The sequence below is a fragment of the Scyliorhinus torazame genome, chromosome 9 (genome assembly GCF_047496885.1).
Source record: "Scyliorhinus torazame isolate Kashiwa2021f chromosome 9, sScyTor2.1, whole genome shotgun sequence".
NCBI classification, from domain to species: Eukaryota; Metazoa; Chordata; class Chondrichthyes; order Carcharhiniformes; family Scyliorhinidae; genus Scyliorhinus; species Scyliorhinus torazame.
The window spans coordinates 97464912-97488380 of NC_092715.1; the positions used below are offsets into that span (position 1 = coordinate 97464912).

Genomic DNA, 23469 nt, shown 5'->3' on the forward strand with positions numbered 1-23469 from the left:
AGGTAGTCCACAGTCCCCATGGACAGACGCAGTCTACTCTGGCACTGGACCACTGTCATCTGGTGGTAGGACAATCGATGTTGGAAAACCCTTGGCTGGTGTGTGTCTCCTCTATATCCTCTACTGTAAGTCCCCTGCCCCAAATACATGGAGTACAATATATCTGAAATTCCTACTCTGGCTTCAAAATGCTGCCTGAGTGTGGGGGTTCATTCTCACTACACTCGTCCTACCCCCTTGTGAGGGTCTTCAGGCCTTCTAAGGCTGGAAAACACCCCTTTGTCAGAGTTCTCGACACACAAATGCAGCCTGGCATCTAATGCACCCCCATTACATTATTTATAAATTTGGATCAGAATATGCATTTTTTGGTGGCTTTTACTTTTGTGTAGCCAGAAGGAGATGGCGGGATTATCATTGATTGAAGAAAAGGTGAGTGAGAGGCTCTTTATGAATGAGGAGTTGTGATTGCATTTAATGGTATTACTCGTGAATTACTTAATCTTATACAGGCTAGGCACATTGTGGCAGTCTATCCTTCCTTCCTCTTCCTGTTGCTCCTCAACTTCCTCTTAACAGATGATGGTAAGGGCTCATAATGGCCAGGATTTACGGGATCACATGCATAGTAACACAAATCTTGATGCCCACTCAGGGCTCCTAAAGCTAGGGTTCCTAAATACCATACTCAGTCAAATGTTGCCTTGATGTCAAAGTCAATCACTCTCACCTCACCTATGAGGTTAAGTTCTTTTGTTCATTTTTGAACCAAGGCTGTAATGACGTCAGTGGTTGAATGGCCCTGGCGGAATCCAAAATGAAAGTCAGTGAGCAGGTTATTGTTGAGCAAGTACCACTCTATAGCATTGTTGATGAGCAGATGGAACGGTTGGTGGCCTTTATCAAGGAAGAGTTCCACCAGCAGAGGAAGGAGATGCAGGAGGAACGATTGAAGGCCATCGAAGGGGTTGTGGCACCCCTGAAGGATTCGATGGAGAGGGTGGAGAAATATCAAGAGGCTCAGGGGTTGCAGGTCCAAGAGATCGAGAGGGTGATCTCTGAACACAGCGATAGAGTGGTGGCAAAGGAGGCGGAGGTGGGGCCCGTGGAGACCTCTGCAAGACGTTGAGAGCAAAGGTGGAGGAGCAGGAAAACAGGTCGTGGAGACAGAATCTGCGAATAGTTGGCCTGCCTGAAGGAGTGGAAGGTGCAAGTGCCACGAAGCACGGTTCAAGGATGCTGGCGGGGCTGGAGGCAGAGGGGGTGCTGGACAAAGCCCCTAAAGTGGACAAAGTGCAGTGTCTCTGAGGCAGAAGTCAAGAGCTGGAGAGCCGCCATGGCAAGTGATCATGAGGCTCCACAAGTTTGTAGAAGAAAAGAGATCTTGCAGTGGACCAGTGAGAAGCGGAACTGCAAATGAGAGGGGAACAAGATCCGAATATACCACGACATTGAAGCTGAACTGGCAAAACAGCGTGTGGGATTTAACAAGACCCATTGGAATGTGGGTCGTATCAGCCCATATCGCTGTTAAATATGGATGTGAAAGTGCTGGCTAAGTTGGTGGCGGGAAGGATGTGTCCTGGGGATGGTTGCGGAGGACCAGACAGGTTTTATAAAGGGCAGGCAGCTTTCTAGTAATATAAGGAGACTGTTAAATGTGTTCATGACCTCGTCAAGAGCTCAGGTACCGGTGTCCATGAACACAGAGAAGGCAAAGAGAAAATGCTGGAAAATCTCAGCACATCTGGCAGCATCTGTAGGGAGAGAAAAGGGCTAACAAAGCTGACAAAGCTTTGTCAGCTGAGGACGCACTTCAGGATAGAAGGGATGTCGGTGCTGGCGCTGCTGTGTGAAAACCACGGGGGGATAGATGGTATGCACAGGAAATGGAGAGAAGTGGGACTGATTAAGGTGAGGGATCTGTACCTCCAAGAGGAGTTTGCCAGTGTAGAGGAACCAAAGGAGAGGGTAGAGATCCCGAGAGGAAGTGAGTTTAGGTACCTGCAGGTGAGGGACTTTGCGCGTTTGGAAAGAGTTCTCCAAGTTGCCGAGGTACATCTTATTGGAGTGACTGCTGCTTCCAAATATGGAAGGGGAGGGCAGGATCAGAGACATATAGGGTGTCTGGGAGAGCAAGGAGGTGAGCAGATGGTGAAGATTAATGAGAAGTGGGAGGAGGAGCTGCGAGTGTAGATAAACTGGGAGTATGGAGTGAGGCGCCACGAAGGCTAAATGCGATCTCCTCATGTGCAAGAATGAGCCTGATACAGTTCCAGGTGGTACACAGGGTACATATGACGCAGGCAAGAATGAGTGCGTTCTCCCAGGAAGTGGCAGACGAGTGTGAGAAGTGTGGGTGGGGACCAGCGTATCATGCACATATGTTCTGGGGCTGCGGAAAGCTGCAGAGATTGTGGGCGAGAGTGTCCGCGGTGCTAGCAAGTTTAGGTGGGAAGAAGGTTGAGCTGGACCCTTTTGTGACGATATTCGGGATATCGGAGAAGCCGGAGCTGATGGAGAGGAGGAAGGCCTACATTGTGGCCTTCATCTCTCTGACTGCCCGCCGAGGAATTCTGTTGGAGTGGTGGACAGTAACGCCGCCGGGGGTGCCGGCCTGGCTGGAGAACTTGTATGACTTTTTACAGCTGGAAAAGGTCAAGTACAAATTAAGGAGTTCAGCCGAGGGCTTCGAGGAAAAGTGAGGGATGTTTGTGGCTGTGTTTCAGGAACTGTTCGTCGGGGGGGGCGGGGGGTGAAAAAGGGAAAAATTTGTACAAACTGGACAGTTGTGTTGGGGACTTTGCTCTCCGAATTGTTCATGTTTTGAAACCTTTTATATAAGTTTGGAATAAAATAAGATTAAAATAAAAAGAAGTTACTGTGAAAATCCCTTAGTCGCCATACTCCGGTGCCTGTCCGGGTACACTGAGGATGAATTCAGAATGTCCAATTTACCTAACATGCATGTCTTTTGGGAATTGTGGGAGGAAATCAGAGCACCCGGAGGAAACCCACGCAGACACGGGGAGAACGTCCAGACTCCGCACAGTGACCAAAGCTGGGAATTGAATCTGCGTTCCTGGCGCTGTGAAGCAACAGTGCTAACTGCTGTGCTACCGTGCTGCCCATATTTGGCATGCAATTAGTCATGTATTGTAGCTCCACCAGGTTGACACTTCATTTTTAGGTATGCCTGATGCTGCTCCTGGCATGTCCTCCTGCACCGTTCATTGAACCAGGGTTATCTCCCAGCTTGGTGAAAATGACAGGGTGGTGGATGTGCCAGGCCATTTTGGTTGCAGATTGTTGCCGAGTACAATTCTGCTGCTGCTGTCAGCCCACAGCGTCTCATGGGTGCCAAGTCTTGAGTTGTTAGACAGCAGCACCTGGTTTTTCTAGGAAGCCCTTCAGAACAAAGAGACAGACCCTTTAAAAAAAAACTGCAGTCAGCAAAAGAGGTGCCCAAAATAATAATCTTTATTGTCACAAGTAGGTTTACATTAACACTGCAATGAAGTTACTGTGAAAAGCCTCCAGTCGCCACATTCCGGCGCCTGTTCGGGTACACAGAGGGAGAATTCAGAATGTTCAAATGACCTAACAGCAAATCTTTCAGACTTGTGGGAGGTAACCGGAGCACCCGGAGGAAGCCCACGCAGACATGGGGAGAACGTGCAGACTCCACACATACAGTGACCCACGCCGGGAATGAACCTGGGACATTGTGTCATGAGAGAGTACCATCAAGAAATGGGTGTTTATCAAATAGCTGCAGTGATGTCAGAGTGTGGGTGGAGCTGGGCTGTCTGTCGGTTTTACTTGTGCTTTGAGCTAGCAGCTACAGGGTGTGTTTAGTTTTGTTTTGCAGATTGGGAGCTGCATCCAAAGAAACAGGGGGCGGGATTCTCCGACCCCCCGCCGAGTCGGAGAAATGCCGGGGGGCGGCGTGAATCCCGCCCCGCCGTTGGCTGCCGAATTCTCCCGCGCCGGGGTTTTGGCGGGGGCGGGAATTGCGCCGCCTGTCGACAGCCATTCACAGCGCCCCCCATCCTCCCCCCCCGGCGATTCTCCGTCCCTCGATGGGCCGAGCGGCCACCCGTTTTCGGCCGGTCCCACCGGCGTAAGTCAAACCAGGTCTGTATCTGGTTTCTGTATCCTGTAGACCTGGCTCTACGGGCGGCCTGCAGAGTCCTCAGGGGGGCGCAGGGGGGTCTGGCCCCAGGGGGTGCCCCACGGTGGCCTGGCTCGCGATCGGGGCCCATCAATCCGTGGGCGGGCCTGTGTCATGGGGGCTCTCTTTTCCTCCGCGCCGGCTGCTGTCAACCTCCGCCATGGCCGGCGCGGAGAAGAACCCCCCTGCGCATCGCTGGGACGACCCCAGCACACGCTGGTGCTCCCGCGCATGCGCCAACTCACGCCGGCCGGCAGAGGCCCTTCGAGTACTGTATTCTTTGGGGGGTGTATTTGAGTTGATAGTTGCTAAGATGTTTACTGTGTGCGTTTAAAAATGTTAACGGGAGTCATAGAATAAACATTGTTTATTGTTTAAAAATACTTTTAGTTCTCTGTTGCATCACACCAGCAAAGTGGGCCCTTGTGCTCCCCATAATCAAAATCTATTTAAAGTTATGGATCAGGTGAACTCCATGATACACTTTGCGGTTCTCTAAACCCTGGCCCGTAATATTTGGAGCTGTGAAGCAACAGTGCTACCCACTGTGCTCCTGTGCTACCCTAAAGAGGAAATACTTCAGAGTTAATGGACCCCTACAGGGCTATATAAATAAATAACTGTAATCCTTTGTTTGAAAGCCTGTACCTGTCAATCAAGAGGCTTTTAAAAGGCGATAGTCCCTGAAATTGAATGTAAATAATACAGATCAAGGCTTTTATGCTTCTGTTCTTTCAGAGTGGCTTCAATAAGTTAAAGAACAATGAAACTGAGTGTGAACAAAACACTCCAAAGTTTTCCACTTAATTAAAGGGAATACCTTTACCTTCATCTCACAGATCTTTGAACTTGACATGCTGGGAGATAGTTTTATGGGTTTAAAAGCTGCAGATAGGAACACCAGCTAAACAATCCCATTCTGGATAAGACCCCTGACTTGAACCCCTCTAACCCAGCCAAAGCCCCCAACCCCTGTTGGCACCCTGGAGGCAAATGTTGGGAGTAAACTACTCCCCCCCCCCCCCCCCCCTCAGAATGCAAACCGCCAGGTTCTCATTTCTCAGGACTTAACACCAATTCACGTCAGCAGGACTGCCAGCTGGGGGGTGCTGGAGAATCTCAGGAGGCAGGTGAATTGGGCATTCTGCCTGGTAATGATATGAACACTGGGTTTAATCAGGTATTTTCATGTTCCCGTCAGGTCCAGGCAGGAACCTCATCGGGGTCGGCCGGGCTGACCAGTTGACTCACAATGTGTTTCACAACCGGCGTGAAACCTGTTTTTTGCCTCCCACCTGATTCACCAGGCCATTGCTATTCCCATCGCTGGCTAGCAGCCCGGGAGAAACCCACCTGCCAATGTGGATGAAAGGCATAAACAAATTAAGCATATTATGTAAAATGTCAAAGGAAGTTATTTCTAAACTTTACTTTTGTTGCATATTCAACTCGGTCAGTGAAGTTTGTTTTCTATCTCTTATTCAAAGACATATGACATTGTTCGCTACAGATTGCAATTAATTAGAAAGCATTTAACTAACAAGAACTTCCACTTTTACGCATTTAGATCAGCTGAAAAAAATCCCACGAAAAGGTACACCTTGTTGAATTTGGTAAAATTGACTTTTTAATGGTATGTTAACATCTTAAACTTTGCTGAATAACTTCTCTGGCTCTGGAAAACTAATTCTTCATTTGTGGAATGTCAGAATCCTCCATTTTGATTTTAAAAATCCACATTTTAAAAAAAACGTTTATGATATTTCAACTTCTACCTTAATTATATATGTAAGTCCTAAGCTATAATCTGATTTCTGTAAAATGGTAATTAAAAAGTGAAAGATAATCTGTGATTTTTGTTTTCTTAGTTTGCTGCCTATGAGAATTCTTCTAATCGATGATATCATTGTTGCTGGATGCTTGGAGATCTCCTTGAGTTGGCACCAACTTCAAATTAACATTGGGAAAGGTGAAATCCATGCCACAGATATTGCTAGATCTTTGTGGGCAGCTTTCTTCGAGGTCAACAGTGTCATTGTTTTGCAGCTAACTACAAAACGCAGGCCATTGTTTTACATTAATATGTCAAAGTACTGACTTAACAAGAATGGAGAATTGAAGTACAGTCTTTTCTTTACTATTAGGTTTCCCAATTTAAAAAAAAATCCCAATTTGACTTCTCCAGTAGCAGCTACTCTGCCGCACATAAACATGTGAGTTAATTAGTTAATGTAAGTCAGCTAGCTGCTATATTACATTATTTGAAGCAAGGAACTCCAACAGCGCACAAATGCAATAAGATTTTCATACCCTTGCTAGTTTTCTCAGTTTTGGTTCAACTGATTAAACAGGTGCAGCTGAATTTTCCTTCAGAGGATGCAATACTTGCTTTTTCAAAATTAGTAAGCATTTAATTCTATGAACAACCACTCTGTGGACCCAAATTTGATTAGTACAGGCCTCAGTTGAAATCCTCTTTTTACTTCCAGTCCTCACTGGATATATTTCGCAATGGACATGATTGGCGAGAGAACATGTCATGCTCTGATACTATAACTCCATAAGTCTGATTGAAATTCATATAAGCCCTTGCAGAAATGTATTAGGTAGATTAAGAGTACTACTGGAATGCTTTTGAGATGTCTCAAACAGTCTTTGAGTAAACTGTAATAAAGTTCCCCGATAATCTTCAATATCTTTCTGGCTTGTATATCCTCCACATTTTATTCATATGAAAAGGGTCATGACTGAAGAAACAAATCAATTTCTGAAATGTACAATAGTGGAATATTTACACCCGTTATGAAAAGAGAAGTTCGAGAGGAAAAAGTAATGACCATCAACCCTATGGAATAAATTTAGTGATTTTACACTGTAGTGTAGACACACTCAATGCGAGCATGGGTTGGTGAATCGGAGCTACCATGTTGTTTCTGATGTTGTTTTTGATCTTTCCAAAGTCAAATTGGACCTACTTAGAGTGATACCCTATTACAGGTTAATCGAGAAAGAGATAGCTTAATGCCAGGAACTTTGAGAAAAACACAAGGAGGTGCAGAATAGAACTACAGGAGTCAAGAGAGGGTAGTAACCGCAGTTGAGAAGGCTATGATAGTCCAGCTGGAAGAAGGCAAGGCCTGTCCTGAAATTGAGAATTAGCTTCTCTGAATTGGCGATGCGCAGCGATGAGAAACATCCTCAGCAGCTGATTAGTGCACATGAGGGACACAAAAGTGAAGACTGGGAACTGGGAGACCATGAAATAAGTTTCCTAGAAAGGTCAGAACATCAGTGCTGCATGAGGCTGCTTATTTCCGGGCAATTGGTTTCTGACCTTTGTGTCTTTGTTGCAGATCACCTCAGGCCTGAAAGGTCTAGTGGGCATGCCCTGCCAATAGCAGCAAAAGTCACAGTTTCTCAAAAATTCTTCACATCTGGACTAATCCAAGGATCAACCGCTGACCTGGGTGACATTTCTTTAGAAGCTGCTAATATTTGCATAAAGCAGTTGATGGGTCATGAGAGGGCCACATCTCACATAGTTCAAAATGAATTGTGCAATGCAGGCAAAAAGGGTAATGGCGATTACCACCATTTTAGGATTCCTTCAGGTACAGGCCATCAAGGCACCAACTGTGCAGCCAGGGTGATTTCTCAATGGTCTGTGATCACACCAAGACTTTCTTTGATTGTGCTTTGTATCCTGGCAGAAACCATAATTCCTACATCCTCAGGCAATCACACGTATTGCAGTTCTTTATTAGACTCTGTGGATGGCTGCGATGGGATAAAGGATAACTAGTGAAGAGATATCTACTGACACCAATGTGAGACTGCAATGGAGGTACAGAGGTGTTACAACTGATGTTATCTCATCACCAGAACTACTACCGAACAACTATTCAACTTCTGAAGATGCGGTTTTGATCCAATAACATCCTTGAAGGCACTCTAGCATTGTGGTTGTCTGATGTGTTCTTCACAACATGGACCTCTGGAAAGATTTGGACATATAATTCATAAGTTTTAGAATATAGATTTTTGTTTCAAGAACAACTGGGCAGCATGGTAGCATAGTGGTTAGCACTATGGCTTCACAGCGCCAGGGTCCCAGGATCGATTCCCAGCTTGGGTCACTGTCTGTGTGGAGTCTGCACCTTCTCCCCGTGTCTGCATGGGTTTCCTCCGGGTGCTCCAGTTTCCTCCCACAAGTCCCGAAAGACATGCTGTTAGGTAATTTGGACATTCTGAATTCTCCCTCTGTGTACCTGAACAGGCGCCGGAGTGTGGCGACAAGGGGTTTTTCACAGTAATTTCATTGCAGTGTTAATGAAAGTCTACTTGAGACAATAAAGATTATTATTATATTATTATTATTTTAAAAACTTTTAGGTTGGGGATCAAAGTGTTAGAATGCTAAATAATTGGAAGCACTTGGTTCAGAAAGTAATATGCATCTCATGTGAATGTAACTCAAATGGCCTAGGTTTATTACACTTCAAATTGTGCCTTAATTGGAAAAAAAATGAATTGGATACTTTAAATTGATAAAATAAAATACATTTTACAAGGTCAGAGTTAATAGCCAAAAATAATTTTTAAATCTGTGAACCATCTCTGGGCCACTTCATGGAATGATGAAGAGAGGACATTACATCCATTAGAAATGTAAATTATTGGACTTCCGGTGGCAGCCATTGAGTGGTCGCACACAGGGCAGTTCTGGTTCAAAGGCGTTAGTTTGGACACTTTATCTCCGTTAGTGGGGTAGCTTCGGCAGGAAAGAAGGTGCAGAGGATGAGATTCTCCCCAAGATTGGTATGGCTGTTCGCTATCGGACCCCGGCAAAAAACGATCAAAAACCTGGCGAAGGAATTGGAGGGAACTCGTGGTGCAGCAACAATTTGAGGAAATGACAGAGGGGGAAGGGTCGAAGCCAGTGGAAAAAGCCCAGATGGAGCAGTTTATGGCCTTCATCAGAGATGAATTTCGACAGCAGAGGAAGGAGATGCATGGGGACTGGCTGAAGACCTTCTAGGGTGCAGTAGCACCTCTGCGAGGATTGATGGACCGAGTGGAAAAGTGCCTTGAGGAACAAGGGATGAAGTTGTGGGAGGTGGAGATGCAAGTCGCCAACCAGAGGGACCTGATTTTGTCCCTGGATGCGGAGGTGGGGGACCTGCATGTCGTTGAGTGTGAAGGTGGAGGAGCACAAAAACAGGTCCAGGAGGCAGATCATGGGGCTTCCAGAAGGTGAGGAAGGTATGAAAGCGCCACAAAATATGTGTCAAAGATGTTGGCCAGCAGGTGGAGCAAGAAGTGCTGGATAAGGCCCCAGAGGGCCCATAGGTCTTTAACGCAGACGCTGAGAACGGGGGAGCCGCCGCGGGCGGTGACTTTGCAGATGTACAAATTCCTGGAGAAGAAAAGGATTTTGTGTTGGGCCAGGGACAAGTGATACTGTGAATGGGAAGGGAACCGGGTCTGAATATACCAAGGTATCGGCGCGGAGCTGGCTAAGAGGCATGCAGGATTCAACAGGACCAAGGCGGCATTGTACCAAAAGAAAATTTGGTTTGAGGTGCTGTACTCAGCGAAACTGTGGGTCCCATTTCAAGGCCGGGAGTATTATTTTGAAATGCCAGAAGAGGCAAATTACTTTATAAGAGACCATTAACTGGGGGAGAACTGAGAGTTGGTGGCATATGGAGAAGTTGCATCTGTAAAGGTTGGAGGGTATAGTTGATGTATGTTGCTGGAGGGTGGGGGGGGGCTCTTTTTGTCTTGTTTGATGGTAGTTGTTACTGTATATTGTATTTTGCGGATTTACAAGTTTGTATGGAGGTATTTGTCCCCCTCCCCAGTCTGTGGTATCCTTTTTGGAGGGGGTGGATTGCGACTATGGTTTATTTTTCGCTGCAGACGCGGGGATGCAGGAGAGCCTTTGAGCGGGAGCTGCCAGGCAACATTGGTGAACAGAGGTGAGGGGGGTAGGGGAAGGCCGAAAGGGGTGGCCAGATTGGGGGTGGGGGGCCAAAGAGGGGGGAGGGGGGAATTGCGGTGTGGCAGATTTGGAGACTAAGTGTGGCCATGGATGAAGAGGGTGGGCGTCTTGAATGGGCCCGATTTAGGGTGGTATTACAGGAGGCAGAGCCGGAGGGAGACAATGGCGGACGATAGAGAGAAGTAGGGGCGTAAGCCTCCGGTAATTGGGGGCTAACCGGGCTGATTAAGAGACCGCCGGGTCTTTGCACACTTGAGGAGTTTGGAGGCATAGGTGATCTTCTTACAGGAGACGCACCTCCAAGTGAAGGACCAGGTTAGGCTAAGGAAGGGATGGGCGAAACAGGTATTCCAAGCGGGGTTTGATTCAAAGTCAGAGGAGGTGGCCATTTTGTTGAATAAGAGAATGGCGTATGTGGGAGCTAAGGAAGTACGGGACCCGGCGGGGAGATACGTAATAGTGAGTGGGGTGTTGGAAGGGACGCTGGTGGTGTTTGGTAATGTATATGCGGCGAATATTTCAACGACTTTCCCTCGGACTGATCTGTTCCCTGTAAGAACACTAGCCACGATGCCCTATGCTGCTCTTGCTCATGTATTTGCTTTGTTTGGCCCTTGTTCCGCACTGTATCCAATCTCTATTTGTCGATGTACTTTGTCGGCTATTCTTTTTGTCTACTGTGTATATACTATGTATGTTCCCTTGGCCGCAGAAAAATGCTTTCATTGTACTTCGGTACATGTGACAATAAATCAATCAATCCAAGCATACCTTTGCGTCACTCCACTGCACGGTCCTTCTTTTATATAATGTGGAGATGCCAGCATTGGACTGGGGTGGGCATAGTAAGAAGTCTTACAACACCAGGTTAAAGTCCAACAGGTTTGTTTCAAACCACTAGCTTTCAGAGCGCAGCTCCTTCATCGGGTGAGTCCTTTTCTTCTGATGAAGGAGCTGTGCCCCGAAAGCTAGTGATTCAAAACAAACCTGTTGCTCCTTTTACATAGATTTTCATCAAAGGCTGGAACAACACCATATCTCTTATATTGAGCTTTATTAGCTTCACTCAATCACGCATGCTCACGATTGTATGATAATTATGAAGTGTGCAAGATTATTGCTGTGTTGCTTGGTTTATAAGGCAATTGTAGTTTGGAATGTAACTTTAAATGTAGGGCAGATGAAGGGGATCTGTGCTGGAGTCTGCTTGATGGTAAGATTGGGGGTTCAGACTGTTTTATTGAGAGCAAGGTGGAAGGTATTTGCACTTGGAGAAAATGACAGCAGTTTCTAAGTCTACAATGAATACACCTCGAGTCTCCCAGGGTGCTAACAATAGGTATTGAGTTGCGAATAGTTGTGCTGTATGTTCACCAGACATAGCTTAAAATTGAGACCTGGGGTCATGAATTCCAAGGCCTGACAGACCCCGGGGTTTCCGTGCATGCGCAGACCAGGAAGCACTAAGAGTGGCTGGGGTGCAGAATGTACTCTGAGTGGGGGTTTCAATGCCCATCAGTCTACTCCTGATCATCAGTAAAGTGATGGAAGGGGTCATCAATAGTGGGCACTTGCTCTGCAATAACTTTCTAACTGACGCTCAGTTTGGGCTCCACCAGGGCCACTCAGCTCTTCACCTCATTACTGCCTTGGTTCAAACATGAATGAAAGAGCGGAACTCCAGAAGTCAGGAGAGATTCACTATGCTTGACATCAAGGCAGCATTTGACCGCGTGTGGCATCAAGGGGCTCTAGAAAAACTGGAGCCAATGTGAATCAGGGGGAAAATTCTCCATTGATAGGAAGCATGACTAGCCCAAAGGAAGATGGTTGTGGTTATTGGAGTCAATCATGGCAGTTCCAGGACATCACGGCAAGAGATCCTCAGGGTAGTATCCTAGACCGAACGATCTTCAGCTGCTTCGTTAATGACCTCCCTTCCATCATAAGGTCAGAAGTGTGGATGTTAGCTAATAATTGCACAATGTTTATTACCAGTCAAGAATCCTCAGATTTGAAGCAGTTGAAGTCCAAATGCAGCAAAACCTGGACAATATCCAGGCTAGGGCTGATAAGTGGCCAGTAACATTCACACCGTACAAGTGCCAGGTAATGACCAACTTTCACAAGAGGGAATCTAACCATTGCTACTTGATATTCAATGGCATTACCATCGCTGATGCCCCCACTATCAATATCCTGGGGGTTACCATTGACTGGAAACAGAACTGGATTAGCCATATAAATTCTGCAGTTGCAAGTACAGATAGAGGCTAGGATTCATGAGGTATTAAGTTAACTTCCCGATTCCCCCAAAGACTGTCCACTATCTACAAGTTACAAGTCAGGAGTGTGATGGAATACTCCCCAATTTCCTGGATGAGCGCAGCTCCAACACTTAAGAAGCTTGCACAATCCAAGTCAAAGCAGCCTACTTGATTGGCATCCCATCCACAAACATTCACTTCCTCCACCACCATCATAGAGTGGTAGCAATGTGTACTATCTGCAAGAAACTTACTAGGGCACCCAAGACAGCACCTTCCAGACCCATGACAAGTACTATCTAGAAGGATAAGGGCAGAATACACATGGGAACACCACCACCTGGAAGTACCCTCCAAGCCTCTCATCATACTGACTTGGTGACCAGGTAATGACCAGTATCGCTGTTCCTTCACTGTTGCTGGGTCAAAATGCTGGAACTCCCTCTCTAACAGCACTGTGGGTGTACCTACACCACATTTTAAAATTCATTCAAGGAATTTGGATTATCACCGTCAAGGATAGTATTTATTGCCCCACCCTAATTGCTGTTGAGAAGGTGCCTTCTGGAACCGCTACAGTCAATGTGGTATAGGTACACACACAGTGCTGTTAGGTCATTGATGAAGCAGCTGCAGATGCCTTGGACACTACCTTGAGAAATTCCTGTAGTGATATCCTGGAGCTGAGATGACCGAATTCCAGCAACAACCATCTCCTTTGTGCTAGGTATGATTCCAACCAACGGAGAATTTTTCCCGATTCCCATTTACTCCAGTTTTGCTAGAGCTCCTTGATGTCACACTCGGTCAAATGCAGCCCTTGATGACAAGGATAGACATTCTCATCTCACCTCCTGATTTCAGTATTTTAGTCCATATTTGCACAAAGGTTAAAAAGAGGTCAGGAGCTGAGTGTCCCTTGGTGGAACCCAAACTGAGCATCAGTGAGCAAGTGCCACTTGAAAGCACTGTTAATGAAGTGGTTCAAATGGTATCTCACCGTCACCTTCTCAAGGGCAATTAGGGTTGGCCACGAAATGCTGCTCTAGCCAGTGATGCCCACAACCCATGAATAAATTAAGAAAAACTCTTTGCAATATGTTATGCCACAGCAGATCTTAATTGCTCAGTAAGCCAAATCCCAGAGAGAAACTTGGCTTACTGCGCCACAACCTTTTATTGTATTCTAAAAACGAGAATAAAGCATACTAATCTCAGCAGCATGAAATCCAGTAACTCTTTTGGGATTTAAAAAAAATTAAAAGTGAAAGGTTGATTAACAAGAAGAAAATAAAATCTAAGCGTATAAAATTGCATGATGTGGAGATGCCGGCATTGGACTGGGGTGAGCACAGTAAGATGTCTTGCAACACCATGGTAAAGTCCAACAGGTTTGTCTCAAATCACTAGCTTTCGGAGCACTGCTCCTTCCTCAGGCGATTCACCTGAGGAAGGAGCAGTGCTCCGAAAGCTTGTGATTTGAAACAAACCTGTTGGACTTTAACCTGGTGTTGTAAGACTTCTTACTGTACAAAATTACAGTTATACGCTTAAAATTAATCTTATAAAATCTTCTCCTTAAAAAGACTCCTTACTTGATCTAACCCACAAGTAAATAACACTCAGACAACTCTCTATTACAGATGTTTTACTACAAAATTCCAGTAATTTTACCCAAATGCAAAGCTGCTGTTGTTTTAATAAGGCATGCCCCATGACCTCTCAAGTGCACTTCCACTCTGCTGTATTGAAGATTGCGGAACAAGACTGCAATTCTGTGGAGAGTACTATGTGTGATAACTGAAAAGCAACCACTTATCTCTATGGTTTAAAGATTAAGTTGCCTCTGCAAGAAAATTGACTTAAATCAATAGCAGTTTTCCTCATTTTGTCAAGTAAAAGTGAGACCATGACATGTTATTCTTTCAGCTGCTAACGAAGTTATAAAAGTAATTGTTTTCGAAGAAGATCACTAGATCAAGAGACCTGTCATGAAGGTGCAGGGTTGCAATTACCTTGCCAGTTTACAGGTCACTGAAAGTGTGCAGTATTGTATCCAGTTCCTCCTCACAATGCTGCAAGGATGCACTTCCTCTGGCAACCCCACCAGACCTGCTTGATTTGGCTGCCTAACTTTATTCTGGTGCTCTCTCATTTTAGTCCTTATTCAGGTATAGAGAGCACCAGATCTGTTTGTCAATCCAGTATGTATTACTTTTGTCTTGTTTTCAGTGCAAGTACTCAGAAATTGTGGTTCAGAATGGAACGTTGTGATGCCACCACCTTCAAAAGAACCTCAAGAGAACCACTCTTGAACGTGTGCCTGTCCTTCTGTTCTGCCCGTCATCTTGTGCTGAAATCATTCGCTAACCATTTCCCACTAAACCAGCAATCACAATAATGGCTGCCGTTGCACATTTACAAGGTATTTTTACATCACTTCTGCCTCGCTACTCTCCTGTCTATTCTGTGCCACCGTTAACTGGACGGTGATAATACAGCCTGGTCACTACTTAGTCTGCTTTTTGAAAATCACGTTGGGTGTCAGGCTCAGACATGACATGGCATTGAACAAAAATTCAGCCTATTGAGTTTTTCCCACCACTCTGAGTTTAGGCGGTTATTTAGTTTAGCTTCCAGGGTTTCTTCAATTTCTCCATTGGGTATGAATGTGATCTGCGGTCCCAAAAAGTTGACTTTTGTGCTTGAGGAATTTAATGTAATATTCATCTGATGAGTCAAAAGTGTTTGCAACAAATCCCATGGCGATTTCCTTTACATAATCTTGAGTATGTTTCCTCGCTTTCACTTTGAATACAAAATATTATTTCCAATCATTAATCAACTTGTATTTTGTATCAAGGAAAAATACTGCTGCTTTTCAAAAATGAAACTCGGCTGTATTATTACTGAATTACCACGAGGATTAGTACTAACGCCCGGAAAAGGAAAAATATAAAACCTTATGAATTCTGTGGAAGTTAATGAATATGGTAGAAAGAAACAGAGAGTAAAATTGATTTTACTGAAGATGCATATAAAATATTTGTTTCCTTTTAGACACCATCCAGTATGTACTATAGTTTGTATGAATTAAGAATACAATGTGGATCATAAAATGTCAACTAACTATAAACTGGATAGTACTAAAATTAAAGTACAATCAGCAACAATTTCCAGTAAAATGGAGGGGGAATTCCAAAGACACAAAAGCACACTTCTATTAAATTATGTTTGGATTAACGTAAAATAACAAAAAGAAAGATTTGGGCACATGAAATATCAAAGAAAGATATTTTAAAATTGTACATATTTCTAATTTTCCTTAATTAAAGCTTGAATTCGTAACCTAAATTTTTTTTAAAACAGCATAAATCCATTTGTTTGCTAACAGTTTGCTGCCAAATCATGCTTTTATGATCAGATTTATGAAATAGTTTGGCTGCACAAATCACACAAGCATTTATTTCTTGGAGAAATGCCACATGAGTATGTATAATAAAATAATGTATAAACTGAACATGACAGTCAGTTCTGAAAATAAACTATTACCTGTTTGCTAGCAGTGCCCTGAAGGTGAATTGACTCAGTCCTAGATTACTATGCAGCACTTTTGACCAATCCCAATTCCACTCAGTTATAGCTGACTGTTGATAAATGAAAATCAGGCATTGTTAGCTATTAATCAGAGATAACATGGTCAGTAAATTACAGCTCCAGCTGTGATGGACTAAACAGAGAGGACGAGGTCTTAAACAAATGTTGAGACAGAAGATATCAATCATAAAGAGGGAAAAGGCTTTTATTCCAATAAGATGACAATTCATTTATAAATTGATTTGGGTACGTACTCATTAGTTATTAAAAAGCTAAATCAATTTTGTTGTTGCTGTTCATTCAGGCCACAATGTTATTTTTCCCACCTACTTTTACAGGCAGTCCCTGTATGAGCTTTAAAAAAATTATGTATGCAAGGAAGTCTGTGAGTAAGATGAACAATAATGAGTAAAAACCTTACAGAAAAGTTGAGCTCAACAGTAACAACTATGTGAAAATCAACTGAACGGAGTCCAGAGGAGATCTATAACTCCAAAATAAAATGTGAAATTCAGGATTTGTGCTGCGGTGTTGTAGTTGGTTGGACATGGCACTCTACGGGAATGTATGACTAATACATTTTTACCCTATTACATTTTGGATAAAAATCTGCAATCACAAGAACTGAATGTTAAAAACTGGGGTCCTAAAATTGTTGACGCTGCTTTAGGTGGTTGGGGAGACTGTTGGGTTGGACCGGAAGGGGCGGGGGGTCATGTCAGACCATGGGGAGTAGTTGGATCGTACCAGAAGGGGACGTCGGGTGAGACCGGTGTGTTGAATGTGGGTATTTCAGATACATATTGAATTGGATGTATTGGGTGCAGAAATGGTTAAACACCTGCATTTGTGTGTGTATATATCTGCTGCAGTAATGTTCTTAAAACACCTGGTTTAAAAAATAGGCACTGCGGCTACAGAAGAGATAATTGAGGCATTGCCGAAACCGGGAAGGGCGATTGGGCTGAGAAAGGCTCCCGATGCCGAAATCGCGGCAGGCGCCGATTTGACGCTGGGTCGTGATGGTCCACCCCCTCCAAAATGCTGTCATCGAGCCGCATGCTGCACGCAGTCGCAACCCAGTTGGAATGTCATTAGCGGGCCCACCCATGATGTTCAGCCTCCGATGGGCAGAGTTCCCAACAGCGCGGGCCATGTATGGTCTCAACGGTCGTGGCGTGGCGGCTGCGGATAAAGGTAGAGGGCGTGCGGACCGCCACATGTCCAATGTCCAGCACCGCCACACTCAGCCAAGATCCGTGCCACTGGCCGGAGGGCATCTGCCAGGGCTTAGGGGAAGGGTGGGGTGTGGCCAGGAGGTGGACTGTGGGGTCAGGATGGGCGGGTACGTGGTCCAGCAGAGCCGTCTTTTCCGGTGCGATCGGTGCATGTGTGGGGGGTGTAGGCGTACGCGCGGCTGCAGCTTGACAACCCTGCACATGTGCAGCACGGACCCGGCTGTTCTCCAACTGTTTTCCGCGCGTTCCATAAAGATTGCAGAAGGAGGCCATTCGGCCCATCGACTCTGCACTGACCCACTTAAGCCCTCACTTCCACCCTATCCCTGTAATCCAATAACCCCTCCTTACCTTTTTGGTCACTAAGGGCAACTTATCATGGCCAATCCACCTAACGTGCACCATTTTGGACTGTGGGAGGAAACCGGAGCACCCGTAGGAAACCTACGCAGACACGGGGAGAACGTGTTGACTCTGCACAGACAGTGACCCAGCAGGGAATTGAACTTGGGACCTTGGCGCTGTGAAGCCACAGTGCTATCCACTTGTACTACCGTGCTGTTCCGTGGGTGTTTCTTATACTCAAGTATACAAAAAGGAAATGGTTTAGTATTTTTTTACATAGGCTTTAGTTCTATGTTTCAAAATAATATACAAAAGAAGTTCAGTACCAATAGGCATTACCGTGGGGTAGAAAGAATGAAGATTAGATTTTCTACTCCATTTACATCCTGTGTGGAGAGACACTGGGAGGAGGAAACAGAATTTCCTTTACACAGTGGAGAGAAAACTGAGAAGTCTGTTATGTCAAGGTGGCACAATATCTCATTGAAGATAGCTGAAAGGACAGACATCAGAGATCTATGAACAGATCTGGCAGAGCAGCAGACTTGTGGCAAAAGGAGGTATGGCATGATAAAAAATTCTGCAAATAATAAATTTAAAAAAACAATGGGCGAGATTCTCTGGTCTCCGACACCAAAATCGCATTCGCCGATCGGCCGGAGAGTCCACGCTGGCGGCAAAATCTGTGCGACGCCACTTTTGCGATGCTCCGCCTCCTCTAAAATGCTGTACTCTAGGAGTACGCCGCACGGACGGCCTCAGGACGTTATGGGCCAAGTTCCTGTCGGCATGGGTCTCTCATGCTATTTTTTGTTGGGAACTCGGTGTGGCGGCTGTGGACCGAGTCCAGTACCGCCAAAGTTGGGGGAGAGCCGATCCGTGGGCTGGGGGGACTTTGGCAGGGTCTGGGGGCACTCATGGGATGTGGTCCAGGGTGGTGAGCCTAGTCAAAGGGGGACAGTATTTAGCAGGCCGGGGCCGTGCATGGCTGGCGCAATGCTGCATGGCGTGGCCTCTGCAGGCCGCCAATGTGTGCATGCGCGGCTACGGACCCGGCAATTCTCCGGCCATATCAGCAGCCGGGTGCTCTATGCTGTGTGCCTGCTAGCCCCCCACCAGATGGGGGATCGGTGGCCATTTTGTGCCATTTTAGTAGTCATAAAAGGCCACCATTCCCAAGCTGGTGCCAGCACTTAGTCTCAGAATCAGACAATCCAGCCCAGTAAGAATAATGCACATTTTAGTTCTACTGCACTTTTATTGTAAAATTTACCTGGTTAAAGTTACTGGAACCAATATGGTTAAAAGCATGCAAAGGGTTAAACAGCAAAGGCTGCTGAAAACCATGCAAAGTCAGTTGACAAGGCTTCTGTGGGACCCTTTCCTCATCTGACAAATGTTGAGAATAAATTTGTTCCTTCAACCAATCCTAAAGGTGAAAAAAGAGAAAATATTAATGTTGAATAAAAAGAAGTGGAACAAATTTTAATCCTAAACAAATCTATCTAAAGTCTAATGCTTTTCAAAGTTTTTTTTTTAAATCAGTAAATGACGTATTCAATATAACTTTATCAGCATTCTAGTATCACTATTGGCAAGAAGTGCACAATGCAAGCTCCACAATCTTGACAGAGCAGAAAGGGAGAGGGGAGCCCATTCCGTGATTCACCCACTATGATTCATTGTGCCCATCCCCGATCAATCTCACCACCCCCTATGATTCATTGTGCCCATCCCCGATCAATCTTACCACCTCCTATGATTCATCGTGCCCACCCTATGATCAATATTACCACCCGCTATGATTCATTGTGCCCACCCCACAATCAATCGTACCACCCCCTATGATTCATCATGCCCACCCCACAATCAATATTACCACCCCCACTATAATTCATTATGCCCACCCCACAACCAATCTTACGACCCCCTATGATTCAGCGTGCCCACCCCACAATCAATCTTACCACCACCTATGATTCATCGTGCTCACCCCATTGTCAATCTTACCCACCTCTATGATTTTTGGATTTGTTTATTGTCTTGTGTACCAAGGTACAGTAAAAAGTATTGTTTTGCATGCAGCTCAGACAGATCATTCTGAACATGAAAAGAAAATGCATAATAGAGCAAACATAAAATACACAATGTAAATACATAGACACAGGCATTGGGTGAAGCATACAGGAGTACTACTCGGTAGAGAAAATGTGTGAAGAGATCAGATAAGTCCATAAGAGGGTCGTTTAGGAATCTGGTAACTGCGGGGAAGAAGCTGTTTTTGAATCTGTTAGTGCGTGTTCTCAGACTTTTGTATCTCCTGTCCAATGGAAGAAGTTGGAAGAGTGAGTAAGCAGGGTGGGAGAGACCTTTGATTATGTTGCCCTCATTCCAAGGCAGCGGGAGATGTAGACAGAGTCAATGGATGGGAGGCGGTTTGTGTGATGGACTGGACGGTGTTCATGACTCTCTGTAGTTTCTTACGGTCTTGGGCCGAGAGGTTGCCATACCAGGCTGTGATGCAGCCGGATAGGATGCTTTCTCTACTACCAACCTGTAAACATTGGTAAGAGTTAATGTGGACATGCTGAATTTCCTTAGTTTCCAGAGGGAGTATCGGCGCTGTTGTGCTTTCTTGGTCATAGCGTCGACGTGGGTGGTCCAGGTCAGATTTGTGGTGATGTGCACACCTAGGTAATTGAAGCTGTCAACAATCTCCACCTCAGCCCCGTTGATGTAGATAGGGGTGTGTACAATACTTCCTGATGTCAATGACCAGCTCTTTAGTTTTGCAGACATTGAGAGAGAGATTGTTGTTATTACACCACTCCACTAGGTTCTCTATCTCCCTCCTGTATTCTGACTCATCGTTGTTGAAGATCCGACCCACTAGGGTCGTGTCATCAGCAAACTTGTAGCTGGAGTTGGAGCCATATTTTGCCACGCAGTCGTGTGTGTATAGGGAGTTAGTAGGTTGTTAAGTACGCAGCCTTGCAGGGCCCTGGTATTGAGGGCTATCGTGGAATAGGCGTTGTTTATCCTTGCTGATTGTGGTCTTTGATTCCTCGTGCTCACCCCTGATCAATCTCACCAACCCCCTAGGATTCATCATGCCCATCCCATGATCATTCTTACCCACCCCCCTATGGTTCATCGTGCCCACTCACTATAATGCATGCTGCCCACCCATATGATTCATGGTGCCCAGCTCATCATCATTCATGTCCACCCCATATAATTTATCGTGCCCACCCATCACTCATCATGCCCACCCCATGATTCATCAAGCCCAGTCTGTGATCAATTGTGCACACCCCTATAATTCATGGCCCCCACACCTTTGATTCATCGTGCTCACCCCCTATGATTCATCATGCCCATCCTGTGAACAATCACACTCACCATTATGATTCATTGTGCCCATCTCACAAGATTCATCGCACCCACCTAATCAGTTGTTCCCATCCCCCGTGATTCATCCTGCCCATCCCGTGATTCATTATGTCCACCCAGTGATCAATCATGCCCACCCTCCTGTGATTCATCCTGCCCATTCCCTGTGGTGCATTGTGCCCACCTCCTGTGATTCATCATGCCAACTCCCGTAATTCACCATGCCCACCCTGTGATTCATCGTGCACACCCCCTGTGTTTCATCATGCACACTCCCCGTGATCCATCATGCACACCCCCATGGTTCAGTGTGTTCATCCGCCTGTTATTCATTGTGTATTTATTTAGAGCATTTAATGAACTCAGGACATCCCAAAGCACTTTGCAATCCAATCGAGTATTGTTGAAACACTGCAGTCAGTATACACACAGAATGGCCCCGGAAACAGCAATGATTTAATGACCAAATAATCAAATTTGGTGCAGTTCGTTATCTTATCATAGAATTTACAGTGCAGAAGGAGGCCATTCGGCCCATCGAGTCTGCACCGGCCCTTGGAAAGAGCACCCCACCTAAGCCCACACCTCCACCCTATCCCTGTAACCCAGCAACTCCACCCAACCTTTTTGGACACTAAGGGCAATTTATCATGGCCAATCCACCTAACCTGCACATCTTTGGACTGTGGGAGGAAACCGGAGCAGCCAGAGGAAACCCACGCAGACACGGGGAGGACGTGCAGATTCCGCACAGTGACCTAAACCGGGAATCGCACCTGGAACCCTGGAGCTGTGAAGCAACTGTGCTAACCACTATGTTACCGTGCCGCCCCTATGCTACCGTGCCGTTGAGGGTTACAAATTGTCCAGGGCACTGGAGAGAAAGCTCCTTGCTCTTTGTTGTATGCTTTTGTGGTGGTCTAAGGAAGAGGTTCAGAGGCATAGGCTAGGGTTTTCTACTCCGAATCAGGGCAGGACTCATGGAGGATATGATCGCAAAATCTCACGAGAGGCCGATGCTCAATTCCCAATGATGTGAAAGCATGAAGCGATTGTCTGCTGCCCGTCAATAGTAGCCTGCTTTTCCCACCGCCAAATATCACGGGTGTCATTATCATTTATTTGCATCTCATTATAGAAACTTACAGAATGCTGAGAGGCCTAGATAGAGTGGAATGGAGAGGATGTTTCCCTTGTAGGGAAAACTAGAACCAGAGGGCACAGCCTCAGCATGTGGGTTGAGAGCTGATGCGATCAATGAACAGAGGAAAGGGAAACATTACTCTGCATCAAAAGTATAGCTTCTGTAGAGATATTTTGCAGCTGTGTATCCACGATAACAACATAAAATGAATGCAAACTCGTCCTCAGAAGAAGAAACAACCATTTTTCTGGCCACTGAAAGCTGAATTTGCCCAAACAAAACAAGTGCATGTGAACTGCAGAACTAGATCTTGTAGAAACTGCCTTCCAATATAAGCAGCAAAGTTTATATTAAACTAGGTTCTGAAAAGCAGTATTGCAGAGCCAAATTCTGAAACAGTTCTGAAATATAAATGTACCAAACTCTCTGCCTGGTGATCAGAGATCATGATTTTTCAGTGTTACAGCGAATCATTACTGCAATGTGCAGTTTCTCCCTCAGTTAACTCTTGTTTCACAGTAGACTGAACCCATGTGAATTGGCAATCCAGAATCAAATGGGTTCCTATCTGATTTGTGTATTAAGTTGCTCTTTGCAACTACACACAAGAGCAGGAAATTCCCTGAAGTAAAGGGTGAAGTTATTTTGGTCCATACTGACTATTGCAGTCTTATAAATGTGATTTTATTTCAATAGCAGTAAATTTAAAATTTAAAATTCTCAGTGATAAGATTTTTAAAAAATAACAGAAATTGGTGAAACAATTGTTGAACATAGGTGCACAATATTTTATTTCCCTTTAAATAAAAGTTTTTGAAAACAATGTGACAACATTTTATTCAGTCATACTTATACTGACTTCCGGGTGCGGCTATGCGGAGCTGAGCCGCGCGATTCGGCAGCTCCCGCTACCACGGACTTTCGGGCTCGCAAGAAGAGTCCCAACGGAACTTTTTTCGATACTAACCCGTGGCAAGGTAAGAGGGAGGTCCCCCTCCAACTTTTATGAAACGGACTCGAAGCGTAACGGCCACAAAAGTGGCATTGGAGCAACGGGGAAAACCGGGGAAAAAAGACAAAATGGCGGCGGCCAGAGACAAAGTGGAGCTGCAGGAGTTGGAGCAACGGGAAAAACCGGGGAAAAAAGACAAAACGGCGGCGGCCAGGGACAAAGTGGAGCTGCAGGAGTTTATTAAGCACTGCTTCGAGGAGCAGCGCGAGGTGATGCGTAAGGAAATGCTGGCGCCTATGCTTTCGGCAATCGAAGGACTAGGGATCACCCAGAAGGCCCACGAGGTTCAGATCCA

The 23469-nt window shown here is 45.4% G+C and overlaps 1 protein-coding gene and 1 pseudogene across 7 annotated transcripts in view; one reads left to right on the forward strand and one right to left on the reverse strand.

Moving 5' to 3' along the window:
- Positions 1–6271, forward strand: part of LOC140429927 (small ribosomal subunit protein eS12-like) — a 105613-nt pseudogene extending 99342 nt beyond the window's left edge.
- Positions 1–23469, reverse strand: part of kiaa0825 (KIAA0825 ortholog) — a 685054-nt gene that overhangs the window by 323549 nt on the left and 338036 nt on the right. For 6 of the 7 annotated variants that reach the window (XM_072516291.1, XM_072516289.1, XM_072516290.1 and 3 more), the window contains 2 exons: positions 18899–19054; positions 15998–16092 (listed from right to left, as the gene is read on the reverse strand). In XM_072516291.1, the coding sequence (XP_072372392.1) occupies positions 15998–16092; positions 18899–19054 (251 nt within the window). Of the gene's footprint in view, positions 1–13973; positions 15254–15997; positions 16093–18898; positions 19055–23469 lie in introns of those variants that run through there. The other variant, XM_072516292.1, reaches the window with a different exon arrangement.